Here is a 17139-nt window from a genome sequence, read left to right as displayed (position 1 = left end):
TGGGGTCGACCGAAAGGATCCTAGCACTCAGGCAGCCTAACGCTCCCTTGTTAGGATGCAGGGGGCTGCCCTGAGGCAAAGGGGTGTAATCCAAACTGTTCATAGCCTCTCTTGCTCACTTCTGGTTCAGGCACCTCTGTGAAGAGTCTGTACCCTCTTCCAACTGCCTTTGCCTTGCAAAGGGCCTTTCGCCCTATTTGGAAGAGTGAAGGGAAACACCATTCTCTATTTCTAGACCCCTGGTGCATGCAGTGGGGCAAGGGGGGACTTATGGGGGGTGGGGGGCTCAAGGTTTTCTCACAGTCTTGGACTTCACTTGCTCAAGCAAGTCCCTTTCTCTGAGACTTGGAGACCTCTTTGAGATGTCACTGCGCTGCCCCTACCCAAATCTGACCTGATGCTCCCTTGAAATCAGACTTCTCTGTGGAAAATCTGCCCTTTAACACTGGGTTCAGTTCCTCCATAATCAGCATCTAAAGTAATTGAATTTTGATGTCACCTATCTAGACTTAACCCCCAGCTATCCATCTCCTTTGCCAGTGGTACTAGAAATTATCTGTCTGCAGTGTAGGTTTTGAGCTTTGTATTGAGAGCAGGGCAGGCTTCAACGATGCAACCAGAGTTGGAGTTACTGTGTAGATATACCTGTGACCCCTTCGCTGTTTTTTGACAAGGACAGACCAGATCATTTTGTGCCTCAGATTAGAGGTTTTGGTACTTGTTTCATCAAAATTGTGACCTAAAGCATTGTCATGAGAATGTGCTCTAATTACAACCTGAGAATATTCAGACAACCTTTTCTGAAAGCTTTTCTGTTCTAAAAACTCAGGTCTCGCTTAAATGCTTTGCTGGGGTAGACTTAAGCATATGTTTGACTTTAAGTCAAGTCAGTTTTTTGAAGTCAATGGGGCTTAAGCACATACTTAATGTTAGGCATGCACTCAAGTTCTGTCTGGTTTAAGCATATGCTTACAAGCTTTTGATGAATTGGGGACTTCATGTGACTTTCTGTTGAGGACGTTTTCTGTCATTCTTCCATAATACCTGTTGCTCAGTTTCTTCAATTGACCAGAATGGCATTTGCTTAGTTTTTTTAGAGTACAATGAATATTTCACAGCTTTAAGTCACTCTGAGTTTGAATAGAGACCCTCGTTTAAAGAGCTATATATGGGTAATTCCATTCTGTGCCCACTGTCTTCCAGTAAAATAATGCCCATGTAAGCAGTGTCTTACAGGAAAGGTGTCTGAACATAAACTCCCAATTAAAGAAAATATTGCTTAAATGGCAGGATTTGTGCCATCCATCTCGTGGGGTATTTTTTTCTTTATGTCCATAATTGGTGTGGATAAAATTCAGTTAGTTGTTTATATAAACTGACATTTTTTTAGGCTTTAACACCAAGAGCTGCATTACGAATTATTCCTAAGGAGGTTTTTGTTTAATTCTTTTTTTTAATGCCGTGCAGGGTCTGTCTTTTTTCAAGGTGTCAGTGTGGAGAGAGAGAGGCTTTTTTATATTGGAAATAGCTGGAGATCCTTTTTATTTTTTTTTTCTGGGTATTTGTCATGGGTTTTGTTATTGCCTGTTTGAATCAACCTGGGCTGAACTGAGAGGTGGTGTTTTCGTTCTCTTCACTTCTGAGATGGTGCAGGCATTGGCACACGTTGTGCTAGAGAAGAAAAGAAAAAAAAATCCTCCCTTAGCAGGGCTGAGGACGTTTTCAGATTCCAGTGTTTTTTTACTCAATATGGCAAAGTTGCCCGCTTTACCCAGAGGAAGGCAGGTTTTCAGCATTCCGTGCTCGTCACACCATTCCCATTTGCTGCGCAAGTTTAAAACTATTGAATTGATAGTCTTGAACAGTGATGGGAAAAAAAGCAACCAGTTTGCACAAATCAGCTGAACACAGGGTTTCTGCTTTGGTAGACTGAACCCCATCTATTACAAGCTCAAAAGATTGACCTCATGTTGCACCACCCTGCCCCATCTGCTAGAAGAATAACTCATTCCCAGTCAGTTTCATATTCCCTAAATAGATGAAGCCCTGCTTCATTCCCTCCGACTCCAGGATGACAAAAAGCAATGACATCTGTCAGTTTGTTCTCTTCTTCTTAAGAGCAGGAACCTTGCTCCCTTTCTCCCTAAGCAGGCATGATTATCTGTAGCTTGTCTTTTATCCTTCCGTATCCTTACCTTTTTTGTTACTGTTTTGTGTCCAGAGAGTTGGTTTGGGGTTTTGTTTTTTTTTTTCATGACTGTTCTGTCAGTCTTTAGTTTGGGAATTAAAGTGATGACTGAATACTCTTAGGAGAAATGCACAAATGGAACTGTTAAATGTTTGTGTGCGGCTCATATGTTTATTATTGCTGATGTTAATAAGATTGTGGTAGGCAATTAAAATGTTGTGTTGATGACTCCCTGTTTTGGTCTGGGGTAGGTGGGTTGTAACAAGGTCTACACCAGCACCTCTGACGTGATGACCCATGAGAACTTTCACAAGAAGAACACACAGCTTATCAACGATGGCTTTCAGCGGTTCCGTGCTACGGAGGACTGCGGCACTGTGGAATGCCAGTTCTATGGGCAAAAAACCACTCACTTCCATTGCAGGTGAGACAGCAGGGAAGGGGAGGAATTCTGCCTGAGAGATGCATAGTCTGTTTGCCTCCTTCTGCCAAGTTGTAAATTCAGGAGTATACACAGGGACTTGCTTTTCCCTGCTGTGACCTTCTCAGTATCGCTGTTGAGAGAACTCATGCTCCAGGGTGGATGTGATTTCCACGGTCTTACCACAGAGCACTCTGAAGGCAGGAGATTCATTCACTGGCCTGTCTGAGGTGATCTGAGGGAAGTATGCCCACTAGGAAATATATAATATAATCATTTGGGGAAGCTATCACAGTGCTCTTCCCTGACAGAGCCCAGCTGAGGGGTACCGTTAATATGCTGCTAATGGTGCTTTCATGCTAGAGTTCTCTCCAGCCAGCAGTCAGCCAGCTCGTCCCTTTCAGGGCCAGACTCTGCCTTCTGTTACACAAATGCTCTTCTATTGATTTCTCATCTTCTCAGGAAGAGTGGGAAAGCACAGTTTGTACCTCAGTCCCCTTTTAGCTGCTCTTTTGGTTGGAACTTGCAGTGTTGGGTGCCTGCTTCCCCACGTCATGTTGGCTATTCCTCAGAGTGGAACCAGCTTCCCAGCTCTCTTACATAGCAGCATTTGTGCTTGCCTTGGCATCACAGGTTAACCCATATAAAGGTCCTCGAGCCCATTGCCACCAGGGCCACTGTCTCATACTGGCCCCAGCCCTTATCCCAGAGGGAGGCAGGTGACAGCAATTGCATTGTGCTCCTAGCTCACACAGCCAACCACCCTCCTCTCCTCGATGCCCTTGCAGGCGACCTGGGTGTACATTCACCTTCAAGAACAAGTGTGACATTGAGAAGCACAAGAGCTACCACATCAAAGATGATGCCTATGCCAAGGATGGCTTCAAGAAGTTCTACAAGTATGAGGAATGCAAGTATGAGGGCTGTGTCTACAGCAAGGCCACAAACCACTTCCACTGCATAAGGGCAGGCTGTGGCTTCACCTTCACCTCCACCAGCCAGATGACCTCCCATAAACGCAAGCATGAGCGCCGGCACATCCGGAGCTCGGGAGTGCTCGGCCTGCCTGCCTCTCTCCTAGGATCCAAGGATAATGAGCAAGAGGAGTCCAGTAATGATGACCTTATTGACTTCTCCGCCATGAGCTCGAAGAACTCTAGCCTGAGTGCCTCCCCCACCAGTCAGCAGTCTTCCGTTTCTCTCATAGTCCCAGCTGCACCCTCCTCAGCTGCTGAGCTTGCTTCCTCACAGGCCAGCAAGCCTGCCAACAGCATGACACCAGCCACCAAGATCTCTGGCCTGCTCTCCCAGGCTCTTCCCAGCAATATACCCTTGGCCCTGGCACTCTCCAACTCAGCACTTCCCGGAACAGCCGGATCCTTTTTCCCTATCATCCCCAGCCGGGTCTCTACACCACTTCCTGCCAGCTCATCTAATCTGATGGCTGCTGGTTCTTCTGGCACAAATCCACCATCATCTGCTCCTACGGATTCCTCATCCCAGGCCATCTCAGGATCTGGTGACCCAGCAGCTACTACTTCTCCAGCTCCAGCAGCATCTATAATGGAAAGGATCTCTGCTAGCAAGGGATTGATCTCTCCTATGATGGCAAGGTTGGCAGCAGCTGCACTCAAGCCCTCTGTGGCACTCGAAGCAGGTGAGTTACCCTCATTGGTTGTGCTGGCGGTGGGAGGAACAGGAATGCCTGATGTTTTGGAGAGGAGCAAAAGAGAAGTCACTCAGTTGTCCATTGGACTGGAGGTGGGGAAGGGATAATAAAGGAACATAAGTGGGAGAATTAATTTGGTCATGTCCAGAACCCTTGAAGAGGACAGTCTTGGCATGCTGTCCTGTGGAACCTGGCTGTATTCTTGTAGCCAGAAAAGAGGCAGGAAACTTGCAGCTGTGCCCACAAATGGAGTAGGCTCCTGTCAGACCTGGAAGAATAGTGTTGCTCTATGTATCACCTGCTTTGCTGTAGCCTGAAAAGGGAGTAGCACTGCATTAAAAAAGGAACTGGAGAAAAGCCTTGGCTGATACTTGCAGGCTGTACAGCAGCCTAAGCCCTCTTCTGCAGGCCCTGCTGAGTTTTGGCTGAGCCTACTGGGGTGGATCCTGCATCTCATTGCCTCTGCTTTTTCTGATCTCGGGGGCTAGTTCTATGCTCCAGCTGTGTCATGCCAGCTGTGTTTTTGGAGATGGTGTTGGTACATTCCATAAAACTAGACCTTTCTGCTGTTCAGTTCTTGCAAGCTGTGCACCTCCCTCCCAGGGAAGCAAGGCTGAGACAAAGAGCACTGGCAGAACAGGAGCTGGTATGGGGGGCAAGAAATGCTGCCAGGACGCGAGTTATTTAAAAGGGTGCAATCCGTGTTCTGCAGCAGAAAGGAAGGATAGAGCATCTGTGCTCTGAGGCATAACAAACTGTGGATCCAGAGCAAGCTAAGGCTGACTTTTGCTGTGCAGCGTTTCTCCCTTCCCAGAAGAGGTAGAAAGGGGACTGTAGAGATGGAGGGTGCTGTTCACTGCAGCTTTTCAGAGAGGTCAGGCAGCTGCGGGCTTTCTCCAAGCCAGGTAGCACCAAGTGGCCCTCTTTCCCTCACCTTGCGCCTCTGTTGCAGCAACCTCAGAACAGACAGTGCCATTAACCCTGGGCCTGTGCCAAGAGGGCATGCTCCCTGTGAGGTGTCCAGCCCATCCAGTGCTCTCCTCGTGCTGTGCCTTAGTCCCTTGCTCACTTACCTTTCTCTGCTCCTGGGGGAGGGAAGAGCTTTTCCCATCACAGTGTTGGTGGTTTTCCTTAGGAATCACTGCACTGGCTCTCACAGAGCACTGCTGGGCAGGTAGCTCCCTTCCCTGTGGCTCCCTGAGCTGCAAGGATCAGCAGCAGCTCTGGTGAGCAATATGAGAGTGGGGGGAAAAGATGGGAAAGAGTCGTTGCTGGCAGCCCAGATCTCTTCCTGCTGCCACCTAGAACCTGCGCCAAGTCCTGCCAAGCAGAGGCTCCTGGGGCTCCCTGGAGAGCGCTGCCTGGCCTTCCCCGGGGGCCACCGAGGGGAGGCCCTGCCCGGCAGCACCCAGGGGCATCAGGCTGTCCTGCAGCTCCCTCCCTTACAGCATTGAAAGGCCAGAGCAGGCTGCTTGGCCATGGGTGCGAGAGGGCTGCCGATGCTTCCTCCTGCCAGAGAGCAAAGGAGGGAGTAGGATGAAGTGATCTGATTAAAGAGGGAGGGGAATTTTCACATACTTTTAAAACTATTATTTGAAAAATTGTTTCCTAAAGCGGAGAAAGGTCATTGAGGGAACTATTTTCCTTTATTTTTTAATAAAATGCCACTTGCTGTCTGTGAAGCAGCTCGCCGTCAGCTGTACTGCCTGAGGGTAAATTAATATTTTAGTCACTTGGGGATTGTGGAAAAAAGCTCTGCAGACATGTTCCTGTCAGCAACTTTTTTTTCCCTCCTTTTTTCTTTGCTTTTCCTCTAAATTTTTTTCTTTAATTTGTTCTCTTCCAGTTTTTCTTCTTTTCCTCTTTTTTTCTCTTCAGTTTTAATTTCTGTTTCATGCATTTGGCATGAAAATTTTTTTCTCCCCCAAAAGGAAAGAAAATTCCTCTTTTTGTGGGGACAACCCGATGGGAGAGAGGTCACGCAGTTTGAACCGATCTGATTGGCTGTCATCTTCGATAGCCCCAACAGGGCAGATGCTCCTGCTGGGCACGCGCAGTGGCGGGCCATCGCCGTCGCTACGGCAACGCTGGGATTGGGGATGGGAAAGGGGGCTTGACTAGCAGTCGAAAGCTGCCACATTGCCTCAGCATTAACAGAGTCTTTAATAAACGCTTAAGAGGCAGCCCCGCAAATTAGTTATGACAGTTTGTGCAGAGAATCAGGTCTCCCCCACGCTCCTTCCGCCCTTCTCCTTTAAAGGGCCCATAGCCTGGACAACTTTGACATAATTCTGCAATAATTATCACTTGAAGAATTTCCACGCTGGAGTGGACGTCAGAACCCATCATGTCAGCCTGGCAATAAATGCTGACCAGCAATCCTGGCACTTCCCTCCCCCCACGCTTTTTCTTTGCTTTTTCCGTTTATGCAGTGGTGATAGTGATTTAACTTTTTTATTTGCCATTGTAACCTTATTTTATACCTGTGTTTTTCATATAATTTTTGCATTTCATTTTGTCTTTCTCAAGCAGGGAACGGACAACCAACAGCTTCCGGACGGTTCAATCCAGTTCAGGTGAAGCAGGAGCCTGTAGAAACCATGGGATCATCATCTGCTGCCACTCAGGACTCCTTGCAGGAGCACAGCTTGGACCTGAGCGTCAAGGATCATGGGTGAGAGAAGCGAGCAGGCAGAAACACTTAGTTCTTTGCAGCTTGGAGCTCCAGGAATTTTCCATATCTGTAACATGAGAGGACACAACATTTGATCAAAGTCAGTTTCACAGTGGCTGAGTTAGATACCCCCAAGCAGGAGGCAAGGAGGCTCCCTCAGCTTCCCCTCAGTGGCGTGTTCTCCAACAGGTTTTTTGGGCACATAAGCAGCTACTCACTTTCTCACAAGAGCCCCACCTGTTCCCCTCTTTGCCATTGGCAAAACTCCTTGTTTCAGTTAGATCCTTCTGCTGTTGTCATCGCCAGTTGATTGAAGACTGGCAGTATGAAACCTAGTTCGGCATCCCCCCTGTTTTTTTGGTGTATTTTGCAAAGTTCTAGCAGGATGAAAGACTAAAGCTTTGGGTGGACTGTGCGTCAGCTAGTAAGAAAGTGTGGTGTGGATGCTGGCAGAAGAGGTCTGGACTGTTTAATTGCTGAAAGAACTTAATTTTGGAAACTTGTGACCCTCTTCCTCTCCATCTTGGCTATCACAAGTAAGAGTTTGACCTGTCCCAAGGGAGGGTGGGCATCTTTCTCTTTCTCTGAATGCAGCAGGTGAGGAGTGAGGCAGCTTGAAGGGAGAAGAATTAATCTCGGTGCTCACAGTCCCTGTGCACATCTTAACTAAACCCTGTTGGTTTGTGTGTTCCAGTAATGAATCAAATGGCCACACAGTCTCGGCAAATTCATCTCTTTTATCCTCGCTTATGAATAAGGTAAGAGCCATCCATCAAACGCCTTTCATTTCCCCCCACCAAGAGAAATTAAAGCCACGATGGCGGGGGGAGGTGGGGGAGATGCGTTTGTTTTTTAATGTTTTGCCTCTAATAAGATGAGTTTGTACCATTTAAATTTTGAGACCATTTTTCATCGGGTATAATTTCAGAGCCACTGCTTACGAATTAATTTAATGAACTGGCTGGAGAAATATATTGCAGCCTCTGACACCTTTTTTTTTTCCCCCTTTTTTTTTTTTAATCCTTTCTAGACAGAGGAGGGTTCTGAAAAATTTTTTTTCCCCCATTTTTATTTCTAGAACCTGGCAACTTCTCCCTTACTCTCTTTTTATAGTTACTCATTTTATTTATTTACTTCAAAACATTTTCTTTCACTGGGGGAGGGAGAGAGGAATCATTTGTTTTTATGAAAGAGAAGAAGAAAAAAATCAGAAGTTTTGAGCCAAAATCATCAATTTCTGCCTTTCTGGTTTGAGTAATGGTGTCCAACAGAGCCCACTTTGCCATTTTCTAGAATATTTGTTTTAAATAATGCATAGTTTCTTTTTCCTTACTTTTTCCTTAAATTATACATCATCTCAGATATATTTTCCCCTTTCATGTGATAAATTCTGCTGTAGCAAGATTAATTTTGCTGTTGTATACAACTGCATTAGGGAGCAGGGCAGCCTTTGAGCCATGCTTTAACATCCTGCTGTGTGATAGGTTTTAGAGGCATAACTATTGCCATCCCCTTGGCTCTGGGCATTACATGCACCAAGGCCATGTAACCCTCAAGAGGGCAAAGTGACTTTTTCTTGTATTCACTCCCCTCCTTTCTCTTTCATTTCATCACTCTTCTTCTCTGTGTTAATTTCTACTTTTACCCTTATACGACTTTTCTCCTCTGTTGGATCTCTTGTTACATTGGGGTTTTGGTACTTCCTTTTTAAACTTCCTTTCTTATTCATTCCTATATATTGGCCCTATAGTGCTTTCAAATATGCAGCTCTTTCTCTAGTGAGTAAATATACTTAATCTGTTCTCTGGGATTCTGAGTCCTTCCAAAGGCCCCCAGCTCAGGAGAATGCTTCAATAGATACTTCACTTGAAAATCTCCAGTACTAAATGAGCATACGCTTAGAAATAAGCATTTGTCTGTGTGCAGCCCTGCGTAAGATTCTTTATATTGTGCAGAATAAGTGCAGCACAGGTAAAAAATACTAGTTCTTCAGGTTTGTTCCTTTTCTTTACAGTAGGAACAGGATTAAACAGTGACATAAAACAGCAAAGAATAGAGGCTATTCCAAGACGAAGGACTGCAGAATCAAGCTGTGTGTGCTCAGCAACACATCATGCTTGCTTCTTCCCCTTGCTACACACGATTTCTGCTCATAGTGAAATCCTTCCGTGACATTATTTGTCTAGGAAGAAAAACCCCTCTACAGAAATTGAATGCCCAACACCAAAGGAAAAAGATGAGCTAAATTTCTGACTCTAGCCATAAAGAGCTGCAGTCTCCACATAGCAGCAGGGGCTTTACCTTCAGGGGGCATTAAGAGAGCCTCAAATAACCAGGGTTCCTGTAGTGTTGTGCAGTTTATTTAGGGGGGCTGTCAGGCTTAATTAACTGATATTTATAAAGGGCTTTGAGATCCTCAAGTGGGTGGAGTTTATAATGCAGGTATTGGGCCCAGTCCTGCATTTTATTCATGCCTTGAATTTACTGGTGTTACTAGAGGTAATTGAGAGAACAGTAAAGCAGGAATGGGCCTGGGGAGTTGTTGTGCATTTATTATGAAAGAAAATTTTCTCTCTAAGCACTCTTAAGTAACTTCCTTTTTCTATCCTACACATCCTGTGCCTGAACCTCTAAATCCTCTGTGTGTAGAATCTTGTTTGAAGCCTTTCAAACAGGGGAATCTGTGAGTCCAAGTCCTGTTTTGTGGATTCTCCATTAGCATAGAAAGTGAAGTATTTTATTTACTGAAGTTATAAGAATTTTCCAAGGACTTAAGTGGAGCCAGAATTTTGCCCAAGTTGAATGAGAATTTGCCTTTTTTTTCCTTTCCAAAAAGCATACCTTATAGTCATTTAAAGGAGACATTCTTGTGGTTAGGACAAGATGATTCTAAATAAACTAGAATTTACTAGTTCTGCTGCTGGCTCTGTACTGAAAGATCAGCATTTTGTAGGCGCTACGTAGGGTTATCATTGTCCCAGCCTGCACAGGAATCTGTTCACCTTTTCCATGTTCAAATAGGGCACGTCTTCCTTCACCTCAGTTTCCTCATTTTTAAAACAGACATTATGCTTCATTACTTTACAAAAGAGCCATGAATATTATTAGATGGGCACCTGAGAACTTTTTGATAGTTGGGTGGAGGATGCAGAAGAGCGAGGTGTTACTAGTTGTGCTGATGCAGTAGGCAGCCTGTGCAGACTTACTGTCTTTTTTAATCTTCGAATGCACAGCTTTCTGTGGGGCAGTCCTGAGGGTATCCAGACTGGCAGTGTACCAGGCAGTGTACTATGCTTGATGCCGTGTCCCTGTTCTTGTTCCAGATGTCCAAGACCAGTGCTAGCCTTGGCAACCTGCTGAACTTGAAGACGGAAGGAGAGGGCAGCCAAGCTGTGGCTGGGGAGCCAACACAGTACTTGGGAAAGGCAGTGAAGGCACTTGTTCAGGAGAAACTCTCTGAGCCGTGGAAGATGTACCTGCGCCGGTAAGGAAAGCATGGAGCTGGGAATAGGGGACAGGGAAATGATTTTCTCTGCAGTGTCTGGCTCATGCACATTTGAATACTGAGTTGTCTTGAATTCGAATGCCTAGTTCTGTGATACTCTGATCACCTTCTGGAGGGCATTTAGTCCTCTCAGTCCTGACTGGCTGCAGTAGATATTAAGATCCTACACGCAAAGACTGTGCAAGTAGAATTATTTTGCAAAGGGAGTTAGAGAGCCAGCTAGGAGCACATATCTTCACATAGTGCTATTAGCATGCACTTCACCTCAGGCTTCTCTTCATTTCCCCAGTCTGCAAGTCCTGGGGACCTCCTGTGTGCTCTTCAGCACTGAACCAGTGTTAGACCATCTTTAGTTATTACGCACAGATCACAGAAGCCTTAAAATGCTTGCTGTGGAATTTTCTCTTGTCATAGGAGTAGGCTACAGAAACCAAACAGGGCTATGGGAACTGGATAGTTTCTGCTGCGAGAACCAGTGTTTTTATTGTAGACAAGGAGGCTTGAAAGGAAAATGGAACAGATACAAAACTCACCCACACGCAGACACATGCACATACATGCCCAGACAGACACATGCTTTGAGCGTACACAGATACACCCAGGCAGCCACATATGGGTTTGTGCTCTGACACAGATAGTTGCCTGCACGTGCCTGTGGACGTTTTGTAAATCACAGACTTTGACAATGGAAAAAACTAGAAGGTCGTCTTGTCCATCTGCCCCTGGCCAACGCGAGATCCTTCCCTGCAGACTGTTTGCTAGCATTTTGTCCAGCCTAGTTTTAATTATGCCAAGCAGTGTGGCTGTTTTCTTGTCTCTGGGAGCATTATTCTACCACATAATACATTTCACTGTCAGGATGTTTGTGTTTTTTTCCTGGTATGCTCCCTGAATTTCACTTTTCATAATTTCATTGCAATACTCCAAGTTATATCCCCTTGAACCGCAGCAGATAATTCCTCTCCTCAGTTGGAGTTCACCCCCTTCAGATAGTCGCACACTTCTAGCATATCATTTAACAAAGCTTATTTACTTCTTTTAATCTGACTTTATAAATTAGTCCCTTCAGCCTGCTGATCCTGTTGCTGTTATCATTGTTCTTACTCTGAATGTATGCAGAATTGAACTACCATTCCTTTATCACCACACCAGATACAGCAAGCTTCCTGCCCGATGTATGCGGCTTACAGTTGTGCTGCCTTCTTCACATCCATGTTACATTATGTATATATATTATGTTTACCATCCACTGTTACATTGGATTGTTTGTAATGTTGCTCTCATGAGTTCTGTATGTATAAAATACTCCTTCCTACCCCCAGATTTATTAGCTGTTTTTTTCCAAATACGAATCTGTCATTCTGAACCTTCCCCCTTGCCTTGCAAGGCCCCTCTGTGTTATTTCTCTCCTCTTGCACTGGTGTTTCCAACTCCTCCCAGTTTAGTATCTTCTGTGAATTTCATTAACATGCTGTTTACTTCTTCTCCTAGATTACTAATGAAGATGTTAAATAAGCTCAGACCTAACCAAAGTCATCCTTGCAGCATTCATGAGATGCCTCCTCTCAGCTCAGTACATTGCTATTTGTCATTAGCCTTTGTTTACGGTCCTTCAGCCAGTTTTCAATCCATGTAGTAGTATTCACATCCAAGCCAATCTGAATTAATTCTAAGCATATGCGAGACTGTATCAAAACGCTTTACTAAAATCCAAATATATTGCATCCCTTCATCCACTAATTTTGTAATTCTATCAAAAAAAGCAATTAAATTTGTCTGGCGAGATTTATTCTTTATAATCCTGATGCTGTTTATTGCTCATGGTTCCTTTATCCGCTAGATGTTTAATGATTTTCTCCTCCCTCTTAATATTTGCTCCATTACTTTATTGGAAAGAGAAGTTAAGACTAGAGGTATGATAATTGCCAAAGATCACTTGTCTTTTCTTTTTTTCTTAAGGAATCATTACCTAGCTTAGTTTTGCCAGTTTCCTAGTACCTCCCTGTTCTCTATGGCTTAAAAAATAACAAATAGTAATACAATCAGTTTTTGAGTTAATTTCCATTGCACTTCAGGACACACATCATCCAGACTGGTTGATTTGTGTATATTTACATTTTCTAACCAGTCTCTATCTGCTGTTGTACAAGGTCTTCATTTCATCTCTAATTTTTTGCCGTGTCTTCTGTCCAAAGCAGGTTTCAGAGGGGCAGCCATTCTTGACTCATCACTTTCCTCCCATTTTTATCCGACCTTCTTTCTAAGTATAGTACCTCTTGTCCCTGATAAAACAACCCCTTTAGGCTGCATTAACTTGATTTCTTATCTCTTCTCTTATCACACCCTTACTTTCTTTTATCTTCTCCTTGCAAGCCTTAACTAACTGCATGTATTCTAGATCCGCTGGCCTTTCCCTTTTCCAGTACAAGATTCTTTTTTCTTTTAACCTCAGATTGTTAAGAGGTCCCTCCTGGGACCACACAGGCTGCTGCTTGTTTCTTGCTTTCCTGCTCGTCAGAGCAATTGTAGTCTGTTGCACCTTAATTATGCAAGATTCCCCAGCTAGAGAGTTTTAAATCCTTCCTGCCACTGCTTTTTTACTTGATTTCTTGATTCCCTGTGATTCTGGAATTTCCTGGAATCCCATGCATTTGTGCTGCTGTTACTAAGTATGGTGAATCTCAGCAGTGGATGAAACCATGCTTAGTTGTTTTCGGCTTCTTGACTGCTTCCTCTGAGATGGCAAGAGGCACATCTTAGACGGCTTTGCTCTGGTTTCTGCATTGCAGCATTGTTTCTTCTGAACTTCAGGGACTGTGCTTTTCTCTATTTATGCATATTGGGCTCTTGTTGCTTTATAGGAGATACCGTGTCTCTCCCATGTATGTGGTATTGTGTGGTTTCGAGCAGAGGGGGGAAATAAAGGATCTAGGTTCCATTGAACCACTGTTTTTCCTTCATTTTTTGCTACTTCCAGTAAATTCAAGCAGAGAAAATGGACCAGCAATGTTTCAGCAGCATCCCGTTGGTCTGGATTTCCCTTAATTTACTAACCTTTGATTGTTCCTCAGAGTTCTAGCTTTTGTACATAGACACTCAAGAACGCTAACGTTCTGCATGATATTGTTTCAGAGTAGTTTTGAATTTTGCACCCGCTGAAGTGAATGGGAGTTTCTCAGTCAATTTCAACTAGAGAGAAATCAGGTTCTTGTTCTGCATGTTCAGATCTATGTAACTTCATGCAAAAGTATTGTTTGTGCAGCAAGGACAGTGACATGAGAAACCAGGCTGGTAGTAGAACTGAAAAGCTAGAACGTATGTTTCTTCCAACATTTCTTCTGGGGCGTTCTGTAAAATGCCTACTTGTCTGCTTTGGTCAGGTTTGGTACCAAGGATTTCTGTGATGCACAGTGCGACTTTCTCCATAAGGTGCATTTCCATTGTGTCGTGGAGGAATGTGGTGCCCTCTTCAGCACCTTGGATGGAGCCATCAAGCACGCCAAGTAAGTAGGAGAGCGTTAGTCGTGGGAAACCTAGAGGAGACTCTAAAACACACATACTGAGGGAGACCTTACTAATTCTCTTTAGGAGTGGGAATGTATGCAGTCATGAGGGCAGCGGTTTGGGCATCCACATGCATCCTGTGTAAATGTGCCTAGCTAAATTTTTTTGCAGAATACCATGTTCCTCTTTAATTTTGATTGACAATAAATGTGTTCAGTATGTGACAGATTTGGCATGGTTGAGAACTGGACATTTGTGTTTTCACAAAGTGTGCAGAGTCCTTGTTAGGATTTAACCTGGGCTAAGTTGTTTTCAGACTGCTGCCATATTCTTGTTGATGTTTAATCAGACTTTATGCAGTGGTCAAGAATTTATGTCTGAATTGCACTCTTTTTGCAGTTTTCACTTCCGAACTGAGGGCGGAACTGTGAAAAGTAACTCTGAGTCTCCCTTCCCAACTACATCCGAATCTAAGGCTTCATTAGCCCCATCATCACCATCTGCTACTTCTGTCACCATGGCGAGCGCTCCTGCCCTTGACGTGCCCACCCCGAGCCCAGCTACTGTGCCCTCTGCCCCCACGCTGCTAGCTTGGAAGCAGCTAGCTTCGACCATACCCCAGATGCCTCAGATCCCAGCATCAGTGCCTAGCCTGGCAACTTCACCCTTGGCAACGACTTCCCTGGAGAATGCCAAGCCTCAGGTCAAACCCGGATTTCTCCAGTTCCAGGAGAAGTGAGTTGTTTTTTAGATGCTGCTTGCCTCCTTGTCCTCTTCAGCCTGGCAGTCCCTTCTGCCTTTGCTCAGAGTTTATTGGTATATCTGTACCCACCCACTGAGGGGGGCTTCTGTGCAGAAGGTACTCTGGTCTTTATCTTGCAGAAAAGTTACTTTTAGAAATCTATAAAATACCTTCAGCTATCCTTGGAAAAAACAGGATTTTTCAATACATTTGGGATTACTTTTAGATACAAGTTTGGAGGAGAAAGAAACTTACTGACATATCACTGGAGCCTCATGAGAGGTGAACAGAATTACATTTGTCTTTGCAGTATTTGTGAAATTAAAGGGTATGGGAGGCAGCATAGCATCTTTGAAGTTTTCAGTATGAAGCCTGACAGCCATGTCCAGATCTTGCTCAAGTCTGAGACTTACCATGATTTTCTGTGGTCTCTCAAAATCAGTGGGCAGTTGAGTGAGTGCTCGGTCATGCAGAGGTGAGGTGTTACTGCAGCAAAGTCTGCAGAACTAGCTAAGAGTAGATCTTTACGCATTGCTGAAAAGGAACCTTGCTGTATTTCTTCAGGATTGGCCCCAAATAAGACACGCGGCCTTTTCATACAAATCCCTTCTGTAATTCAGTGTAATACAGCTTCATTTTTTTTTCAGTGAAGACTGGGGGCAGGTCAGATGGGAAGCAAGGTGCTTTGACTATGTCTTAACCAGGAATGGGTCTATCAGCAGCTTGAGGAATAGGGAGCAAGCATCTGTCACTTTAGGTTTGTCAGTGTTTTGCTGTCCTGGCTGAACTTTTGTGCAGATGTAAGTCTCCTGAAATTCTGTGTCCACTATTTGTAGCATTAGTTTACGAAGTAATTCACAAGGGAGGTGTCTGACAGAGGGTAATACAACCCTTTTGCAGAGCTCTGCTATGAAATTCTTTTAAACCATTTTAAGACGTTTCAGAATGCTGCTGTGATGTTGGTAACTGTTGTTTCCAGTATGTAGCTGGACAGAACACGGCACAGAAGTTCCGTGGTTTGCATGAGGCCACAGGAGTTCAGGGTCGGGTTAGGCATTACAACTTAGTTATTCAGGCTGGTGGAGCATATCTCTCTGGGTCATATATTTACAGGCGTTTGCCTCCTTTCAGGTAAGTGTATTAATTCCATATCATGTATCTGAGTGAGTAGCATTGAGTACAGTGATCTGAATCCAAGAGATCCATGGTCAGCTACCTCTAATACTGACCTCTGGTTATCCAGCTAGAAATCCATGGAATGATGGTGGGGGAGGGGAAGGGAAGGGAGGAGAATATCAAAACCATTTTGCTGAATAAATAGGCCACTGTACACATAGTCTAGCCAAGGGAAGCTCTCTTGCATTGTGCATGCCCAAGAGTTTCATTTCAGTTATACAAAAATTGCTAATCCATTGACCTAAGTACAGGCAGAAGGTAAGAATCAGCATCTATCCAGAGCTGAAGAGCTCTTCAATTTGAAGTGCAGCCCTCAAAGACTACAGATCCCACCATGCATTGCTATATCTTAATAACCTTAATCAAGAAAGTGCACTGCTTGCTGGAATTGTAGTAGTGTCTGCCAGCATCAATTTTACTAAAGAGGAAGGTGGCTATGGGAAATCTGTAGGCCATGTTTGGAACAGAGGCTTCAGCTGGGCTCCCCTTGAATTAAATGTTGGCAAAGAAACAAATGTGTGAAATGAGTGAAGGTGATGATTAGATTTTGGATGTATTCCAGTGATCCCTGCCTGGCAACGGACTGCAAGTATGCCAACAAATTCCACTTCCACTGTCTCTTTGGGAACTGCAAGTATGTGTGCAAAACCTCTGGCAAAGCAGAATCCCACTGCCTGGACCACATCAACCCCAACAACAATTTGGTGAATGTGCGAGACCAGTTTGCTTACTATTCATTGCAGTGTCTCTGTCCAAACCAGGTAAGAGCAATTCAAGAAGCAGTGGACTAGCCTGAGTATGTGTGCTGAAGAAGGCAGATAGGAAAAAACAGGTGGACTATTACTGGAAGCAAGGCTGAGAGTTCATCCCTGGTCTAACTACTGAACTATGGAGAGTTCTCTATTACTTAGTCTAATAAAGCATTTGTTTTGCATCAAATTGAAAAGCCCACTGCTTTACGTTTATATGACTTGGATGAAGTGGACAAGGAAACCAGAATGAGCTAAGAGACATGATGAAACCTCTATGATGAATATCGGGGAAAGCCACATGTTAGGGGGAAGTGATGGAATCTTCGCTGTGGTTTAGGGTAGTTCAGCGTAGACTAGAGCAATATAGAGTACATGACAGAGCAATACAGAACACACAGCAGGGAACAGATTTGCATTGTGCCTTGTGGAAGATGAAATGGATGTGATCTAGACTATCAGTTCGGGCCTATAATCTCATTGTCTCAGAGGAAGAGCATTAGGAGCAGGC

The 17139-nt window shown here is 44.5% G+C and overlaps 1 protein-coding gene across 1 annotated transcript in view; it reads left to right on the top strand.

Moving 5' to 3' along the window:
- The window catches only part of CASZ1 (castor zinc finger 1), a 112859-nt gene that overhangs the window by 83484 nt on the left and 12236 nt on the right, over positions 1-17139 (top strand). The window contains exons 8-15 of the mRNA XM_067311283.1: positions 2440-2612; positions 3398-4266; positions 6811-6952; positions 7647-7710; positions 10276-10436; positions 13838-13960; positions 14361-14696; positions 16442-16640. Coding sequence (XP_067167384.1) covers positions 2440-2612; positions 3398-4266; positions 6811-6952; positions 7647-7710; positions 10276-10436; positions 13838-13960; positions 14361-14696; positions 16442-16640 — 2067 coding nt within the window. The remainder of the gene's footprint in view (positions 1-2439; positions 2613-3397; positions 4267-6810; positions 6953-7646; positions 7711-10275; positions 10437-13837; positions 13961-14360; positions 14697-16441; positions 16641-17139) is intronic.

Source organism: Apteryx mantelli, chromosome 26 (assembly GCF_036417845.1).
Source record: "Apteryx mantelli isolate bAptMan1 chromosome 26, bAptMan1.hap1, whole genome shotgun sequence".
Lineage (NCBI taxonomy): Eukaryota > Metazoa > Chordata > Aves > Apterygiformes > Apterygidae > Apteryx > Apteryx mantelli.
Note: the sequence above shows the minus strand (reverse complement) of the source record. Positions and strands in the feature narration are given on the sequence as shown.